The following is a 19130-nucleotide window of genomic DNA, read 5'->3' as shown; positions in this document are numbered from 1 at the left end:
TATTCAACCTCCAGAATCTTTCTTCTTTCTTTTATGTGTTACCCAGATGGGCTACAGCCTCTGCCTCCTTCCCAGTATTTCCTAACTTTTCCAAGCTTTTTAAAAAAAGTGTTGCAGTGTAGCACCAAAGGGCACATAAGAAGATTGTCTCTGGAATCAGGAGCCAAACCTGTTTGCTACCTGGCAATGGAACCACCTGTGGCTGTTTTCTGTCTCTCTTTCTCATATGAAGTTATTGCCAGTAAAAAAACGAAACTCAGACACCTTGTACAGAGAGGGGACCATTGACCAGGATCATCACATTATTTAGCAGTTGCCATGAAATTTGGCCTGGAGAAGGTTTTCAATGCCTTTAAAAAGTGTTCTCAGTTTAATGTTTTTCTTTAAGCAGCAATAGATTTTTTTGCCTACAGGTGAGACTGTGCAAGGACTGCCATGAGGGCTCTGTGTTGTACATCCTTCCACCTATGGCACAATCAAGTCACAAGGCAGAGCACTATGTCTGAGGATCATGGGGTGCCTGGAATGAATGTCTTTGCATCACCTACGCTCAGGTCAGGTAATCATGTGACACTTGATACTTTATGCTGGAAATTGTCACCCTCTAGCTAGGCTTCTGACTGCATTTCTCTTGCACATCTGGACTGACTCAGGTGTTCCTATATGGGATGGCAATGCAGCTTCCAGTTAAAGAACTGAGAAGCAATTACATTAAATGTGTCATTAGCAACTGTATTTGTCATCTTTTGTAACAAATTATGCCGAGACATTGAATCCAAATTAAGAGATGCTGAGGCTTATCTTTAGCTTCTGCTTCATTTGAAAGAAGCTGGCATTCTCCAAAAGGCAGTCTTCCTGTGGACTTGATGTAAGGTGGAAGGAAGAGCTCCAGCCATGTAAGATGTATTTGCATCAGCGTGTTACTAAGCTGGTGATCCCTGAGCTGTAGAGGGGTCATACGGAGGTCATTAAGGTGGAGGAAAGGAGTCCCTAGAGGTTAGAAAGTTTATTGCAGTAAAGCACAGAAAACGTGTGCCACTCATTTCTTGTTGTGAGGTCTGTCTTCCTTATTGTCCTTCTGAAACAAATCTGTGTGTCAGGCTATGTAGTCACATATCTTCTAGTAAATTTAGGGGTACTGAGAAAACTTAAAATTGAGGGCTCAGAAGTGCGTCTTTAAGTTAGAGTTTGAACTTGTGTTGATTGTTTGCCAGCTAACTTGCTGTCACTAGCACAAGTAGTGTGCTTATTTAGACAAATTGAAAATATTTATATGATAATTGTTTATGACATAGAAGAATTTTTTCGGGACAGAAATGTGTGTGTAGTTAGGTGACCACAATTAAAATTATCATCTAAGGAGTTAAAGAAAAAACTGAAAAAATCTAATTTAGCTGTTGTTATGAGGACGTATTCTTTTCTGGCCAAATAACCAATTTCAAGGAAGTTCAGGGGATTTAAGAGGCACATACCATTGATTCCGCATCAGTTTGTCAACTCCGTACCTGGCCTAGGACTGAACATTGTCTCTTGAACATTCAAATGTTCTGCATTGGTCCTTCCCACAATTTCTAATCTCTTCTTGATTATACCAAAGAAGGAAATAAATTCTGCGTCCTTGCAAAATTTTCATGGCTCTTCTGATTTGGGGTGTTGCAGGGTGTAGCTAATGCTCTGAAAAGGCTTCGGGATTCCTGGATGAAAGGTGTGATGAAAGAAGTGTATTGTTATTGTTTTAGGGGAGGAATCATGCTACTGGGTAAGCCTCTGTCACTGAGACTTGCTGGACTTGTTTGTTCTGACTTGCCTATGACTCCTTTCTTTCTTAATTCAGGAGATAAAGCCTCAAGTCTATGCTGAGATGCTGCACAGTGTGTTGTGGTGTTCGGGACGGTGGATCTCCTGGAGAGAAGAGCTTCCTGCTGACCTCTCAGTGGTACTCAGAGGTGAGTGCCACAAGGTTCTGGCTTGCTTCTTGGTATTTTGGGCAGCATGGCTACAACATGTGTAGATTTACAGGGCTATTTGAGCTTCAACTGAGGGTGTGGGGAGAATCGCACTAGTTCTGAGCTTGCTTCTGATTTGATCTGCCTTCCATATATCAGTAATCCATCTGATATTTCAGCCTTTCTCCTCACCCAAAATGCATTTATTTTCTGAGAATTCTCCAGCTTATCTACAGTGCAGTATGGCAAATCGAGGAGATTTGAGAGCAGGTGGAGAGTCGTCTCATGCTGCTCTGACTGACCTACCATTTGTGCTAGCACCATTAGAATGTGTGGCAGGCACAATTTCTGAACCAGAGGATGAGCACAGTACAGTTGGTAAATGGAGCTTCTGGTGCTTTTGATTATTTTCATGGACTTCATATACAGCCAGTGAAGTGTTAATCTGTGCAGAATCAGCTTGGAAACACACCAAATCTGGCACCTGACCATTTTGCCCGCCCTGCATTGGAATGAAAATCAAACTGAAAATCCACAAAGAATATAACTGCTTCTGTGGTGCCTTGCTTTTGGAGTAGATTTCAAAAAACAAAGGACTAAAGGAGGCAAGCAGAGCTATTTTTGAGTGCTGGAAAGCAGAGATCTACTGCTATAATCTGTGACTGCCAAAGTAACAGAACAAGATACTTGTCTATGACCAAGACAGCTGGAAGAGGAAATCTGGGAGGTAAAGGTGATGTAAAAGTTACAGAAATTTATCGTAAACTGATTGCAGTCAGTGGCCATGTACTTAATATTTTCTTTACACTGAGATGGCCTCTCAGTGTTCACGCAGATTGTAAGGTTTTGTGTAGTGAGTAGTCCTCCTACTAAAACTTGTTTCAGAACATGAGATTCTTTCTCAAGACATTGGCTGTGGCAGTCAACTGTAGAAAGACAAATAAGTGATAAAGGATATCTCAGTCCTTGGCATTAGAGTTACATTCCATAGACTGTTGTGGTGGTATGGGAGGTTACCTCTATCCCAACCATTAAAGAGCTCAAAACTTCCAAACAATCATGCACAAAATGGATGACAGAGTAAGGAACAGCAAACCTTTTGCGCTGGTTGCAGAAGTGGTTGGATAACCAGGGAAGTCTGCATGAGCAGCATTTTGGCATCATGGATATAGTTACTGGGAAGCTCTGAGTTAAGGCGTCCCAAAGATTGAATGCTGCCCTTGAATCTTGAAGCAAACAACAAGAGCTGTGTTTGGAGCAGTTGTCTTTACCCAGCTGAAGTGTGCTCTGGGGAAGCAGCAAGACCTTGGTAAAATTGGATGGTTCAGGGGAGGAGCTCAATTAGTAAGTGGCAAATACATTATTGATTCTTTATCTGACTGCAGAGGGGTGGCATGCAGCACCTACTGTTTTTGTGGGCTGTTCAAGGGTGTGGGGAGATCAAGCTGATTCAGTATGACGCATAGAAAAACGCACACTTCATTTCCCTCAGCAGATCCCTTCAATATTTGGAAGTCTTTCATTGTATCAGAATTCTTTAAGAGATATCAAACATTGAGTAATTGAGGTTGGTACATAACTGACCTCATCCAAACAAGGGTCTGACACTAGCTTCTTCTGCTTCAGGTCTCAAAGTAGCTGAGGTTGTTGTCACATTCTTTTAGAAGTGCGTGTCCTGAGTATACCACAAGAGCACAGGAGAAGTGCTAGGTTGTTGTAGTTGCTTGTGGTAAAGGTGGGAGTGAAATTAGCAAGTCTTGCTTTGTGGCCCTGTGCTTTTTCTATAGGTCTCCTGGACTAAACCAGATGCATCTCATTTGCTGCCATTCCCAACCACCCTGCCAAGGTAGATAGCTCCAGGGACCTAGTCTGGATTCTCAAATCACACTCACCAGGCCAACAGATTAGCCTCTTCTGTTGTCTTGTGAAAGGTCCTGTTTCTAGGAAGACTATTGTAGGCATGTCTGAATCCATCAACTGGGAAAACTGGTAATGCCTATAGATGTGGAGAGACCCTCTTCATCAGATGTGCCCCCCGAACTCTGCCACTGGCACTTCTGAGAATACTGGATTATCAATTGGCAGGGGTATTATGTTTTATTATATAATAATAAAAATGTAATAAAAAATGCGTTATAGGAAGACAGCAGCAGATCACATAGAAGAGGTTGCATTTTTTTCTATGTGGAACATGGCAAAACACTTTCAGTAAAGAGCTGGTACAAGAAAACATGATGTGGATTAACCTAAAAGTAAATCTAGTTTACTTTTAGGGATGCTATGAAGTCTTAGCTTAAGAAGTCAAAAAACATCAAGGGCAGATCTGCAAAGAGCAGGGTAGCTGTTCCCTGCTTATCCAGCAGTTCAGTGATTAGGGCCACATGATAAAGTTACACTTTTTTTTCTTGTCTGAACAAATACTTTCTGATCAGTTTGCTGGTATTGCTCTTGCTGAGGCTTTTGATAACACACAGTAACTCAACCAGAAGAGATGGATAATCTCAATAAAGTGAATCAAATGTCAAGGAGCTGAACTTGCATCACTTGCATTGTGAAAGAGTATAGTAACCTTTTAGGGAGTTTGGTACAGGATAAGAGAGGAAAACTGGCTTGTCACCTGTGTATTGTGCTTGTCTTTTGCTTTTGGGCAAATATTCCAAATTCAAAGGTAAAGAATTCATTTGAGGCTGATCAGAAATCCAACCTGAAATCCTATGTATTTTCTCAAACTCCAGTGATCCAAGGAAGACCAATTTTAGCTCTGTAAAATTTCAGTATAATACTTCTTCATAATATGCTAATTATCATTAATGTAGCTTTATTTCTTGCTGTATTTAATTTATTAAAGTATCTTGTATTGAGGTTTGATTTAATATATCTCTTTCTAAACACAACTTAAGGCATTTAAAATACTTAATCACATGAAAACATATATTTTCAAAATAATTCATTTGGATTTTTTTTTCAGTACAGAATAAGATTTCAGTGATCAGTCTTTGTCTCAGAGCCAAGGTTGTAAACTAGGAGGATTAATAGTTTGCTCTTCCTGACCCAAGTTAGCTGTGATATGAACTGGAGAGGTGCTGCTGTCTCCATAGATTATCTTGGGCCCCTTGGGAATGACGCATATTTTAAATGAGAACACGGATTGCTGGAGGAGGTTTAGTGTTCGCTGATAGTATTGCCAAGATAAGCAGGTCTGTACTGAACTAAAGGATCTTGGGTTTGAAACTTCTCGTTAATTCACTGCCGACTGAAAGCTGCCAGATATAGACCATGAGGAGCTGGTATTAAGAGCAGAGAGGACTTGGCCTTTGAGATCTCCCAGTGGAGTCTGGGTCTGATCTCTTGTTAGGATTTGTTCCTGTGGAATTTGAGTTATCTCATTCATGCTAGAGGGTGAATGCATTGGTGTTACCTGAATTCCCCTGTTGGCCCTGCTAAGAGTTAATTTGCAGCTTACTGGAGTTTGGAGAGTAAAAAAAAATCAAAGCCTGTGATAAAAGGAAGCAAGAAATGTGAGGCTGTACAAAACGCCAGACTCTAGAAGTCATCACACAAACAGCCAAATGTAGTATTTGGGGTCTTCTGAGGAGAAGGCCTATCTATCAAGCAGTGTCTCTTTGCCACAGGAAGAAAGAAAGAAAGGATGCATCCATGGTGGAAAGCTTTCATCAACACTGTGGAGGATCAGTGTTTCTCTGGCCACTGAGTGTTGCTCGGTGGAGCAGAATTTGCTTGGTTACTAGAGTGCAGAGAAGACCATGTCTAATTCCTAAACAGGGGGATCCACTTGCCACTAAATTATGTAACTATGGAGCTCAATGTCCAAAGCACAGGAATTCCCGTCAAGGTAGTTATTCTGGTAGAGCACAACAGTCCTGCCCGCTGTGGCACTACAGCAAAAAAGGCTAGGAGAGTGAAGAGCTGGTTGGAGGTGTAATGTGTTTGCATAATGAAAACATTGAGTGGCTATAACATGAACTGTCTTCCAGTAGCTATCCTAGTCTCTGTCTCAGCAGACCTAGGCATACCTAGTTGTGAGATAAAATAGAAAACAAAAACGCAACGTGGGGGCTGCTGAGCTGGATCCTGCACACAGACATTACAGTTGAAGGATACTGGTAACTACATACTGTGGGAGTTGATGAGTCTTTGTCCTTCCATTCCAAAAGTGGTTTTTTTTCCTATTCTGTTGCACTTAGCAAGATGGAAGCCAAAAACATCCTGCTAAAGGGAGGAAACTGTTTTGGTTTTGAAGAGATATTTCAACTTTAATTTGTATATCCTATATACAAATAAATTATCTTAATGTAGATGTTGGTTGACACCTGGAGGTGTTGGTGGATAAGAAGTTCAACATGACCTGGCAATGTGCACTCACAGCCCAGAAAGCCAACTCTGACCTGGGCTGCATCAAAAGAACTGTGGCTAGCAGTTTGACGGAGGTGATTCTCCTCTGCTCTTGCAGAGTACTGGAGTACTCATCCCGCTCTGGTTAAGCCCAACATAAGAAGGACACAGATCTTTTGGAGCAAGGCAAGGCCAGAGAAGGGTTGTGAAGATAATCAAAGGGCTGGAACAGCTCTCCTGTGATGACAGACTGAGAGAATTGTGGCTGTTCAGCCTGGAGAAGAGGAGACTCCTGGGAGATACTATGAAGAAATTCTTCATTTTGAAGGTGATAAGGCACTTGAACAGGTTGCCCAGAAAAGTTGTGGATGCCCCATCCCTGGCTGGAAGTGTTTATGGCCACATTGGGTGGGGCTCTGAGCAACTTTGTCAAGTGCAAGGTGTCCCTGCTTAGGGGAAGAGTGTTGGAACTAGATGATTTTTAGGAGTCCATTCCAGCCCAAACCATTCTGTGCTTCTATTATATGAATGCTTTAATTTTTTTCTTAAAAATCTGTTAAGTGAAATCAGTATCAGAAGTGGCGTAGGGTTTTATTCCTTATCTCCCATGTTTCCATTTCCCTCAGCATTACAGCACTCCCTAAGGTTTCTGTTTCCCTTTGCAGGTCTGTGTGACCTGTGGAGAATGAGCAGTTCTGAAATGCTGGAGGAGAAGGAAGTCTGTGCTGCCAGTGTTTGTGGCTGCAGCTGGTATTTGCACAAAAAGGAAGTAGAGACAGATGGCTGAAAGGACAGTGTTGCCTGTGAGATCATGGGTCTCACAGGCAAGGAGATGTTCAGTTTTTTTAATCTTAAGTTTTGTAGCTTTGGCATAAGGCCATGTCTTGAGGAAATCTATCTGGATACAGTTCACAAAATGCAGCAGTTGTGATCCAAGAATACAGTTGCCTCAATATCTGCAGAGTCAGCCACACACTGCCAGGGCTGTGCTGTGTTCTCTGTGCCGAGAGCAGTGGAGGCATGGTGCTCCGATTGCCATTCAGGTGGAAGCCCATTGGAGTGGGGACAGCTGTAGAACAGGGAACCAGTCCTTGAGATGGATGAGAGGGGCTCAGGCCGGAAGCAAAAGCTCTCCAGTGAGGAGAGCAAAGTGAGATGCAAAAGCTGCCCTTTTCAAGCACGAGATGTAGCTACTAAGGTGGGGCAGAGGCATGTTGCCATAGTGGGCTGTTCTGATTAGCCAAGAGGCTTGCCCTCAAGGGTAATAACTGACTGCCCATGGGGTATGTTGCAATTCCCTGGGCCTGGGAAAGGCTGTGAGATGGGTATGGGAGTGTTCCATGGAAGGCTGCAGCATATTGGAGAAACTGAGGCAGAATAGTTCCACTGGTTTTAGGTTTTTATCTGAGTCTCTTTTTCTGCTAAACGCTCAGAGATGATGGATAGTGTATACAGTGAAGGTCTAGATAGTGAGAAGTCAAGGCTCAGTGGAGCCGGTTGAGTTCTAGTGGGTGTTATTTATGTGCTTATTGCAACTTGCAGTTTGCAAAGAAGTACTCTTGGCCAGCCTGGGTATTCAGACTCCTATCAACTGCCCTACAGCCTTGACATCAGGAAACTGAGCTAGTCTGGTGAGGGAAAACTTGGGCTGTGCATTTTAAGAGCAGAACTTGCCCCAGTAAAGTAGGAACAACAGAAGGAAAGGTACTGGGTATCTCCATAGCATGTGACCCTGAAGCAGAAGACTTGATCTTGGTCACTTGTCCTGTGTATTTTGGTAACATTAAGCTGCTGCTTGTGATTATCTGCACTTGTAATGCTGGGTGAAGCTCCTTTATTTAACATTCTCTTTCCAGTATGCCACCTGTTTGAATAGGTAAAAAAATTGCCCATTTGCCTAGCACTCTCATTAGCCAAAACCAAGATTTTATATGAGGAGATTAAACTAAGTTCCTTCCAACTTCCCTGTGTTTTGCTGAATGCACCTTTGCAGATCTCTCATTGCCTTCCTCTTTAGTGCTATCTGGCTGTTTGTTTTTGGTTCTGTTTTGTTTTTTTTCCCCCCCTGTTTGTTTTTCTGCTCTTTTTTTTGCTTGTGGCTTTCCTTGGTTTTCTTCCCATCAGAGTGGAGGGAAGAAAACCCCCTCTCTGACCACTTCACTGCCTTTTGCTGTCTTGGATTTGTGCACCAAACCAGACCCTTACCTTTACTGCTCATCTGCCCACTCAGCTCATTTCCTGAGATGGAGCCTCTGCTGGTAACCTGCTCTGCTTTCACTGTGATTTTTTCTTTCCCACCTTGTAGTCAGAAAACTTGCAAACACTTATTCATTCTGCCTCCCTTTTTTCCTCTTTCTTCTTCTTGCATCTTCTTATATTTTGCTCAGAGATGGTTGTGCCATGGGCCTAAAAAGGGGAAAAAAGTGTTTAGTATGTCTAGCTCACTGTGATACAAGCATGGATCAGGGGGTGTAAAGCAGCATGGTGAGTAGCCAGCCAGTCGTTCTCCTGAGGGCTGGCTGCTGCCATTTGTCACTCCAGGATATCTGAGAGATTATCTCAGGTCTTTTTGGGACACCTTGTACTAATGCAGACCATGTTGCAGAGACTCGGTATGTGGCATGACAATTATCACATGGTGTGCTGTGGAATTACTGGGGATCTTTAATAATGGTGCTTAAGGTTTTCCATCATCCTACAATAAAGCTACTGAGGGCATGTGCAAAAATTTGGTTTTCCTAATGTTCTGTTGCTTAATGCTGCACTGGAGAACATAAGTGGAAGAGAAAGTCTTCTGTGCCTTTGTCCATGTATGAGTCAAGTTCTCAACCATTTTACAGGTCTGCTCTTGGCTTTCAGAGAGTTACTACTGGATCTTATTGCCATGTCACATTTACACACAAGTACCTCTTTCTCTATAGATTGTCTGGCAGGAGGCAGGATGTGGTCACTTTCAATATATGTGTGGCTTTGGAGCAGTAAGCCCCAAACCCTGTAGGGACCCAATAAATGTTACTACTCATACTAATTAAATATAACCAAAGCTATGTATTATTATGGCATCTCTGGATGCCTAGAGTCTCCTTGGGGCAGAGGTTATTTCATCAGTCATGAATTATTACATTCGTGTTCAGTATAAGTGCCTGTGTGGGCAGTCAGCTGCACCTGAAATCTGTGTAATATTTCTTGAAGTGAAATTTTCTCTACTAGCAATACCCGCACAACTTTTTCTCGGGGTGTATGTAAGGCAACAGAGGCAAGTTAGAACACAGGAAATTCTGACTAAATATAAAGGAAGAGCTTTTGCCATGAGGATGGACAGTGACTGGACCAGAGATCTTGAGAGACTGAGTTATCTTTCTCCTTGGAGGTACTAAAAACTTGACTGGACAAGGCCTGGAGCAGCCTATTTTAATGGGGCTTAAACAGTCACACCCTCAGAGTCCAGAGGTCCTTTCCAACCTACCTTATTCTGTGGGGTTTTTCAGCTGAGCTAAGCTGTACCAGATATGATTAGACTCTGGTTGAACTATCGTCTTTGTACTAGAGTTGAATTTCTCCATGTTGTTTTCTTCAATACAGGCAGTGATCCAGATGGACAGAGCAGTAAAGCGCATAGAGCCATGGAAGATTGCAGTCATTGTTGTGTCGGTGATAGTAGGCTTAGCCCTCATCATTGGCTTGATTACATTTCTTTTGTGCCATGGTAAGTGCCCCACTTTTTTATTGTTACAAACTTTCAGGAATCTGTTGTGTTTCACTTGCTACTGTGGCCCTGCCAGATGATTTAGGCATATAATTTGCCCCCGGTATAAAACTCATATGAGAATATGAGTTTTCTAAATGCTATTTGAGAACTAGATTGATCTGAAAATCTCTAAGAATACTTAAAATGGGCTTTACTTAAGCAAGGATTTCAGTTTTAACCGTCCTTTTGTTTCTTTCCCTGGTGTTTCCATTGGTATTCAGTGTCTCTACTCACTGACCAAAGGATAAGTCTTCTTTATAAGCCAGAGATGTGTCTAGTGCTCAGCATAGTAAGTTAAGTCTTGAGTGGGGATTTTGCAGAAGCTCAGTCTGGCCCCTCTAGCTGAGAATATTCCAGAAAAAAAGAGGGCAGGGCTTTGGGCTTTTCAGAGCTCAGGACTCAGTTCTCGTTGCCAAGAGCCCAATTTCAGTTGCAGATCACAGAATCATTAAAGTTGGAAAAGATCTTTAAGATCACCAAGTCCAACCGTCTTGGCTCATGACTTAAAGACAATTAATTCCATTCCCAGTCACTTGCCTCATGAATGAAGTTGAGTCATTCCATTCCCAGTCTCTGAGATACCAGTGTGAGTTTTTTGAAATGCTTTCCTGCTGGAATGGAATTAATCATGTGGCCATCTCAGCTCACCAGGAGTCATTGAGGCTGTGGCTTGTACTAGGACACCAGAAAGAGCAGTGGCAGAGCTACAGCTCAGCTTTGCTTTTTGCCGCCTCTGTGTTACAGGGCTCCCGTCTGCCATACACCTGAGAATCAGATTTTAAAATTAACCCGACCACTGAATGGATGCAAACAGCTCTGTCTCATGTGCCTCTCAGAGGGGCAGGGACATGCCAGAGTGCAGCTGGGGAGGAGTGGATGTGTCTGAGTCAGAAGGGCTCCTTTGTCTCATGCTGTGCTCACCTCAGGCCAGCAAGAAGATGGATCTCAAGGAAATGTTGTAGTGGATATAATTTGGAGCTCTTTGGGAAGGTTTTCAAAGAAGAAATGAGCCCTTAGATGGTCCATGAAGCAACAGGATAGTCCAGAACCCCCTTTTCCCAAAGTGCTGCTAAAGCTGTAATTTCACAGTTGACAGGATCACTGCCAGGGCCAGGGAACGTTGCTTGTGCCACATTCTGTAAGATACTGTGCATCTTGGAATTGTACTAAAGATGATCAGCTACCTTTCCTTCTTTTTCTTCTCTGTAGATCAAGACAGATATTACAATGCATCTTTCCTAATCACTAATGTGGACTACAATCCTCAGTATGAAAGGCAGACTACAGATGAATTCAGGAACCTAAGTGAAGATATTGAAACCATGGTAAAATAAAAGTTTCTTTGTTTACACCTGACCTATGGTGAAGAGTTCTGCAAATATGAGATTGAAAATAGAAGTGATTGTGCCTCATTCCTGCATGGCTGGCCTTAGCTTTCACACCTTGCTGTTGTAGGTTAAAGATGCATAGCTGACTTTGCACATGCAGATAGTAAGCTTAGGTGCTGTCTGTTCCAGAAGCCCTGTGGTGGAACAGGCAGCCACAGAGCAGAATAGAGAGTGACATCAGCTATCTCAGCTGTTTATCTTGGATCTGCATCCTCTGATGGAAATTTAGGAGTAGCTTTGATGTAGAGGTGGAGATCTGAAGGCATTTTCCTGTGTTTTTGAGGCTCATAAGATTGTTATATTGTAAAAGCATGTGTTTTTTGCAGATGTATTTTAACACACACTTTTCTTTAAACAGATATCTGAAGTATTCAGGGGGTCCTTTCTAAGTAAAAGATACATCAGGTCCCACGTTGTCAGTCTAAGGTAAGTAATGTGAAGGCCAGGAATAAGCAGGGATGTGTTAAATACCTTTTCTTCCTACTTGTTGACCATATGGAGCATTCTTGGTAGCTTATGCTTTGGTTACACCAGCAGAGTGACTAAGCCTTGTCTGATTATTGCTGTCCTCCAGTGCTCATGACACTGAGGACTCAGTTACCCTTAGAGGTCAGCAAGGAGGAGAAGTTTGGCCTTACACTTCTGCAGATTGATTGCCTGTACACCAGTTTGTGGTTGTGATACAGTAACTGGATTATTGGGTGATCCCCATCTTCACTACTAGTTAACAGCCTGAGAGATGCAGAATAAGGTCTTTTTCATACTTCTATCTCTGTAAGCTTGAGCTGGTGTTTACCCCTCTGCAGGATGTATGGTAGGAGGTGATTATTCTCCACCCTCTGTGAAAAGGCCTGAAGCAATAAATGATTCCACTGTGAGGTACAGGGATATAGACAAGGGAACAAGGACATGGATATAGTAGAGGGTTCTGTGTGAGAGAATTTACTGTTTCCTGTGCAGTAACTATGTATCACTCTCAGCTGTAAGAGCCATTGTTCTCCTCACTTCCATGTTACTTTAGTTTGGAGTTGTACTTCTGTAAGGCTCAATTCTGCTGTGGAATATTTCTCCCTAGATAGCAAAAAATGCCAGACTTCCCACAAATGTCCTTCAAAGCACTTCTGGGATTTTTTGCCTTTACCTGTCTCTAGATGGAATGAGTAATTTCTTAAAGTGTTCTACATAATTTTCTGATGCTGGTTTCTTCCACAAGTCTCTCACAGTGTATGTCAAGAGAAATTGCAGAGCTTGGGATATCACTACAGATACTTGGTACAAGTAGGCACTGGGGCAGCTTAACTGCATCGCTGCCCTCTTTCCCTCAAAGTTTCAATTGGTTTTCCTTTAGATGGTTAGTTCAAGATATTGGGCCCAATGTTTTATAGTACCAGTAAGTGACCTCAAACTGTTGAATGTTGTATCTAAACAGGAGGGATCTAACTGGCCAGTAAATGGACAAGTGACTTAAATGGAAAAAAATGCCAAAAGACCTTTTTAACTTCTGTTGTAACTGGATCTTTTGAATGGCTGTTAGGAACAGCCTGTTGGATATATGTTGAAGTGTTTTAGTTTGCTGTAGCGATCACTCTGTCGTTTGTGTCCTACTGATAAAGACTTTTGTGGAGGCCAAAGAGGATGATCTCTTCTTTGCTTCTCAGCTCTACTGCTTACACCTGTTCCCAGAAAATTCCCTCTGATCACTACCATAGCAAGAAGCTTTTGCTGTCTGCTGACATGTCATCATTTTTCTTTACTTGAGCACAGCCATGCTATTTGTTCTGGACATCTGTGCAGACCAGTCCTGTTCTCATATAAAAAAGGCAGGCAGTACAAAGCAGAACTAGGAGCATTGGTAGGCAAAGAGAACCACACAATTTGTTTTTGTTGGTTTGTAGCCCAGATCCTGTTGGAGTGCTTGCATCTGTTGTTCTGGTATTTAAATTTCCCTCTGCTGACAGTGAAGCAACGACCCGGGGTCAAGTCCAGCGTGTGTTACTCAGGAGGCTGAAAGCAACCTCGACGTACCTGGATGTTGACCAGTCTTCTGTTAGACTCACAGGCAAGTGCCTTAGGTTTGTGTTTTCAGCCTGGAATTTGTTCCTTACACTTTGCTGTTCTTAGTGTAATGTGTTTCACCTTAGAATGCTAATATGGATTATTCTTGTTTTCTTTTTATGCCTTCTCAAAATTGTCTGTTAGGCTGACAGCCTGGGAAGTTGGAAGACAGAGCATGGAAAGAACTAAAACATTGGCACTGATTTATGAGCTCTTCTCCATGCATCAGAGGCTTTCTCTGCATGATCTAGTTGTGTTGAATGAGATAGTTCCCCTCAATTCATCAAAAAAGGCTCAACTATGTGACCATGGATTCACAAACAGCTTTAAGACATACAGTAAATTGAACAAGAACCTTTATAACCAGGCACTAAAATGCAGAGTCCTCAAGCTATTAAACAATTCAAGGCTGAGGTGGTTCCTCTCTCTACCCTCTGTCATTTCCTTTGTTATTTGACGAATTGCTGTAGCAGGTGTTCATAACAAGATCCTGAGGATCCCTGGGCAGTAATCCTCTCCCATTAATCTATTACCATCTCACTCTGACAGAGGGGTTTTTGTAGGAAGGAAATTAGAAATGTTGCAGTTTGCCTGCAGACAATCCCAGCACTGAGGATTTGTGAAGATTCATCTGACCACCTTGCCACACTAAATCAGAACAAAGACCTATAGGCATTTGCTGGTGGCTGTGCATGTTGTACATGCAGATGTAACTTGGACCCACTTGCAGTCATCTGCTGCTTTTGTTAGCTCTGAGCTAAGGCAAGAAAGGTGCATCCTGTGGCCTTTCAGTGAGGAATAGAGACTTAACTGAACTTCTCCAGCAGACCAAATTATTGCTTCTTGTACTGTCACTCCAGGCAGCAGTGCAAGTCATTTAATTTATATTTCCTGGGTACACGGGGAGAGTCTGGGCTACATCATGTAGCATATGAGATAAACTTACTGTGGTCGTTACTTTTCATTCCAGAGTTGAACAAGGAAAAGGGAGATAACCTTTTAAACAACTGTAAGTATAAATGCTTTATAGTAGAGGTCCAGGGATATAGTGCTGGAGATTCTGTGCTTACAAAATCCTTGTACTTGTATGATACAAGTTGAAAATAGAATTTGTTGCAGATATTAGAGCAGTAGACAGTCCATGAGCCAGGGAAGACTTCAGCTCATTTCCTTGCAGTCTTGCTGGCTCTATACATTTATAGAATCAAGCATTCTGGCTTGGTGGTGGGAAGCACTTGCTTTAATGTTGGTTGTTGGTGGTAGGGGCATGCAGTGAGCTGCTGTTAGCAAGTTTGCAGAAGGACTACAGTTTTGCTGTGGGCCATGATTCTTGCTGAAATCCTTAAAAAAACATTTTCCCTCCTTCCCTCTCTTCCCTGAAGAAAGGTTAGGCAACATGTCTGTCAGATTTGGGCTAAACTTTAAGGAATGGCCAGAGGGTGGGAGAGGGAGAAGAGCTGTCCACGCTCAGAGCAAAGCAGTGGCAGCAACCCAGAGAGTGGAATGGCAGGTTCTCAGTCCTCCTGTTGTGCTCCCCCTTGAGGTCTTAGAGCTCCTCTGGAAACTGGGAGACAGCATAAGTACCCTCCCAGGGCACTCCATCAGTCCACCCTGTGCTCTTGAAGACTTTGCATGTTAGCTTTCCATCTTCAAATGGCCTCTGAGAATTAACTGGTTTGAATGTAACCTTCTTCAGCTGTGTAATACCTGATTGTTGGGACACTGGCTAAGCAAATTCTTGGGAAAAGGACACCATTATTTTGTTGTTGCTGCCAAGGCTAATATGCAGGTGACCTGACAAACCCCCTTGTTTTTCACTGTCTCAGATACACAGCCTTCTGGTCCTATGGGAGTTAATATGGGTTTGTGTGCCTGAAAACTGGCTTAACAAAAAAAGCACTGACTCCTCTACCAAACTTCTTTGTTTACCCTCCATCTATCTTGAGACACTTGTGACCATGGCCCTTAGTTTCCCTGCTTTAGGCAAAGAATCTCTTTCGACAGAGACTGTTACACCTGTGCCTTCAGCCATGAGGACCTTAATTCAGCTAAAGCAGAGCTGCCTTTTCTTTGACAGGCTGTGGAATACGAAGACAGGCATTCTCCTTCACCGGAGTGGAAAGAATAACTGGTGGGCAGCGTGCACGGGAGGGAGAATGGCCATGGCAGGCGAGTATTCAGCTTGATGGGACCCATCGCTGTGGTGCATCAATCATCAGTAACACCTGGCTGGTGACTGCAGCCCACTGCTTTAAAGGGTAAGTCATCAGCACCTCTCTGATCCTACAGGCCTTAGGACTCTTGAGTGCTCTGACCTTTTGTGACCCTCTAATATCTGTATCTGCTGAAAAATAATGAAGTTTTACTCTTCTCCTTTGGTAAATTTGGTCACATTGCTTTTTGATGCTTAAATGGAGACCTAAGCTCCATTAGGGATGTTGTTTTGTGTGGCTCTGGCATAATCTCAAACTTCTTACAGAGTAAGAGATCCTCGGAGGTGGACTGCCAGCTTTGGAATTCTGCTGAGACCTCCAAAACAGAAAAAATTTGTCCGGAGAATTATTGTTCATGAGAGATACGGTGATCATCTCCTTGACCATGAATATGATGTGGCTGTTGTGGAACTTGCCTCTGCTATTGAGTTCACAAGTGATGTGCACAGTGTCTGCCTTCCTGAAGCATCTCACATTTTCCCAGACAACGCTTCCTGTTTTGTCACTGGCTGGGGAGCTTTGGAGAATGATGGTGAGTGTCTTGCCTCCCTGTGCCCTGTCACACACATGCCTGAGAAGTTTTTTGGGGTTTTTTGTTCCGTTCCTTAGACTTGGTGTTTAATAGGTGCATGCCCCAATGAGACCTTTGGACTTAGTTTGCTGCTTTTTTTTCTGGCTTGGTCAGTAGATTGGAAAGGGGGGGAAGACCCTGAAGGTTAGTCTTACAGAATTTGTGAGCAGCTTTTCTTAGTTGCTGCACGCATAGTGCTAGTTGAATACATTCTGTTCTCCAATCCCTTTGGGTTTAACTCTGACATGAGTTCTTTTGCTATTCAGATTTTTTGTAGATGCACCATGGCAATTTTCATCAGTTTTTTTCTCTTTGGTCATATGAGGCCTCATCCAGTGATTTGAGTGAGCTTCTTTCAATTCAGTCTGTGTCATTGAGGTTAGAGAGGATGGGACTATAAATCAGTGAGAGCCACAGAACTGTATAGGTTGTGTTTCATGGGAGACCCTTGGGGTGTGTAGTGATTGCCCGAAGTTATGCTGCAGTTAACCAAATGGGTCTTTTCAGTGATAGCAAGGACATACCATGTAGTCTACAGTTGAACACAGCACTAAATTATGTACAAAAATCCATTTGTCCATTATGTTAAAGAGCACCTGGTGATGATGAAAGATGATAGGAGTTATGCTTGGGAACAAGTGAAGGACCTTGGCAGTGGGGGAGGAGCTTTCTTAATCTTGAGACATTTTCTGGGTAGCTCCCTAAATTGCCTGTGATGGCAGAAAAGTGGCAGGAAAATTTGGCTAATCCTGGTCTTTGAGTTTTTTATGTTGCTTACCCTGTCTGCAAATTCTAATGCCACTTCTCCTTCTAGGCTATAGTGTTAATCAGCTTCGACAAGCAGAAGTGAGAATTATAAGTACTGCGGTTTGTAATAGGAGACAAGTGTACGGTGGAGCGATAACACCTGGAATGTTGTGTGCTGGATATTTGGAGGGGCAGGTGGATGCTTGCCAGGTAAGTCTCTTTATCAGTAGTAGTAAAAAGGAAATAGGTGGGATGGAAGGTGATGTTTTCTACAAATAAAATGTGCTTTGGGCAATCTTAAGTTTATGAGTTTCAGTATCTTGATGGATACAAATGAAGAGCCTGGAGGCTCATGTGCTGGAGTCTGCACTTCAGTTTCCATGACATTTATATACAATGCACAAGCGAGAGAATGCAGATATGAGGATGTGGACTAGCAGAGACCGAATTAAGCAGGCTGTGAGACTCTGTTTTGTCAGTAACCTGTGTGAAGCTTGAATTAGCTGAGGTCTACAGAAAAGTACCTGTCAATTGAAACAGAAGAATTTGAGAAATTGAATTCATTAGTGAGGTGAACACTGCTTACATTTTTTTTCTGTCTGTTGACATTTTTCTCCTTAGGGTGACTCTGGTGGGCCACTGGTGCATGCGAATTCCAGAGGAATCTGGTATCTTGTGGGAATAGTGAGCTGGGGAGATGAATGTGGCAAGCCAAATAAACCAGGAGTATACACACGAGTGACTTATTATCGAAACTGGATCCACTCCAAAACGGGCATCTGAAACCTGAAGCAAGTTAAGTTTTGTGGGCTGTGTACAGCTATTCCTCTGACACATCCTGCTCTGTGGTCACCCTCTAAGCAGCTGCTGGCATAGCTTGTGGTCCTGTATAAAGTACCTGTAAGCTTGGAGCAGTCTTGGACTTGAAATTGGTTTGGCCTACAGCCAGACAAGAACAGACTTGATCCATGTGACATTTGTTTGTTCAGGAAGTAGTCTGTCAGAGGCACAACTGCCTTCATGTATATGTGATATATTGACCCTTTTTTCTCCATGACTATGAGTCTTGGCCCCAGCTTTTATACCCAAGCAAAGTGTTTGAGCCCAAACAATCATCTACCAGCATCCAAGACAAGCTATAACCTGAAACCTGGCCCATCCATTTGCTGAGTGCCCACAAGGCCCTATCTATCCATAGGCAAGCCACAGTCCAGACCCTGACTTCAAAGGCTGCTGTACTTCTGAATTCTTGAGCTTTCTCCTGCATCATTCCAGGGAGTGCACTATAATGAAGAATGGAAGATGGCTTAGAGAAGTTCTGGTTCCTAATATCATACTGGACTGTTACTTAAGTGAATAGAGAACTTTTCCTTGCCTGAGAAAGAAATTAATGGAAAACACCAGCTTGTGTCCACCTTCTTTGAACAAGTGAATGTATGTCCACTCATCAGTTCATATAAACAGTCTCTACCGCAGCATTTGTCAGTGAAGTGATTGCTGGACTTAAGACAAAAAACCACTTTATGTTCATGCCACTTGGTTGTTATAACACAATATTTGGCTGAATTTATTTACATTTTTACCTTTCCAGACTGTATTTTTCTGAATAAAAGTCCTTTGCCTTTTGTGCAGGATAGACAATTGTAACAATCTTTGTATGTCGAAAAAAGATTCTAAAGCTTCTTATTCTTGTGAATCCTGTTCTCAAGTCTTAATAGCTTTATATGTGCATCTTTAGCTGTATCCTGAAAAAAAACCACTCTGCATTACAGTGGAAATGCCCCTCTCCTTCAGAGCAGGAACAGAACTTCGGACAGACCCAGAGATATCTCTCTCTCTCTCTTCTCACAGGAAGTAGGAATTGCCTGTGTTGCATTGCCAGACTGTAGCTGACTCATTTGATCTCAGCCACATAAACCTCATATTCTATCTGGCTTCATGTTTTCAGGAGCACGTTTCTGACAGCCAGGTAGATATCCAACTCATTCTACAACCTAGCAGCAGAACACACCGATTCTTGGTGGGGATGCTCTCTTTGGTGTGTCTGCAAGCTTTCCAACATTTCATATGGATCTTGATCTTAACAATAGCAAGTGCTGTGGACTTAAT

General features: G+C 42.7%; 1 protein-coding gene across 1 annotated transcript; it reads left to right on the top strand.

Annotated features, from left to right (window-relative positions):
* Nucleotides 1-1840: 1840 nt before the first annotated feature.
* On the top strand, nt 1841-18745 carry TMPRSS11E (transmembrane serine protease 11E). Its single transcript, XM_066316842.1, has 10 exons — nt 1841-1936; nt 9882-10005; nt 11257-11372; nt 11794-11861; nt 13331-13494; nt 14461-14499; nt 15568-15748; nt 15970-16235; nt 17089-17231; nt 17643-18745. The coding sequence occupies exons 1-10, from the start codon at nt 1862-1864 to the stop codon at nt 17802-17804; spliced, it is 1338 nt and encodes a 445-aa protein (XP_066172939.1). The 5' UTR covers nt 1841-1861; the 3' UTR covers nt 17805-18745.
* Nucleotides 18746-19130: the final 385 nt, after the last annotated feature.

The sequence above is a fragment of the Sylvia atricapilla genome, chromosome 4, assembly GCF_009819655.1.
Source record: "Sylvia atricapilla isolate bSylAtr1 chromosome 4, bSylAtr1.pri, whole genome shotgun sequence".
Lineage (NCBI taxonomy): Eukaryota > Metazoa > Chordata > Aves > Passeriformes > Sylviidae > Sylvia > Sylvia atricapilla.
Note: the sequence above shows the minus strand (reverse complement) of the source record. Positions and strands in the feature narration are given on the sequence as shown.

What these genes read in the sequence shown, in the direction of transcription:
- TMPRSS11E (XM_066316842.1), top strand. Translation starts at nt 1,862, where the DNA reads ATGCTGCACAGTGTGTTGTGGTGTTCGGGACGGTGGATCTCCTGGAGA. An exon ending in TCCCACGTTGTCAGTCTAAG is followed by an intron (nt 11,862 to 13,330) that starts GTAAGTAATGTG and finishes GTTGGTTTGTAG; the next exon opens with CCCAGATCCTGTTGGAGTGC. An exon ending in GCAGCCCACTGCTTTAAAGG is followed by an intron (nt 15,749 to 15,969) that starts GTAAGTCATCAG and finishes AACTTCTTACAG; the next exon opens with AGTAAGAGATCCTCGGAGGT.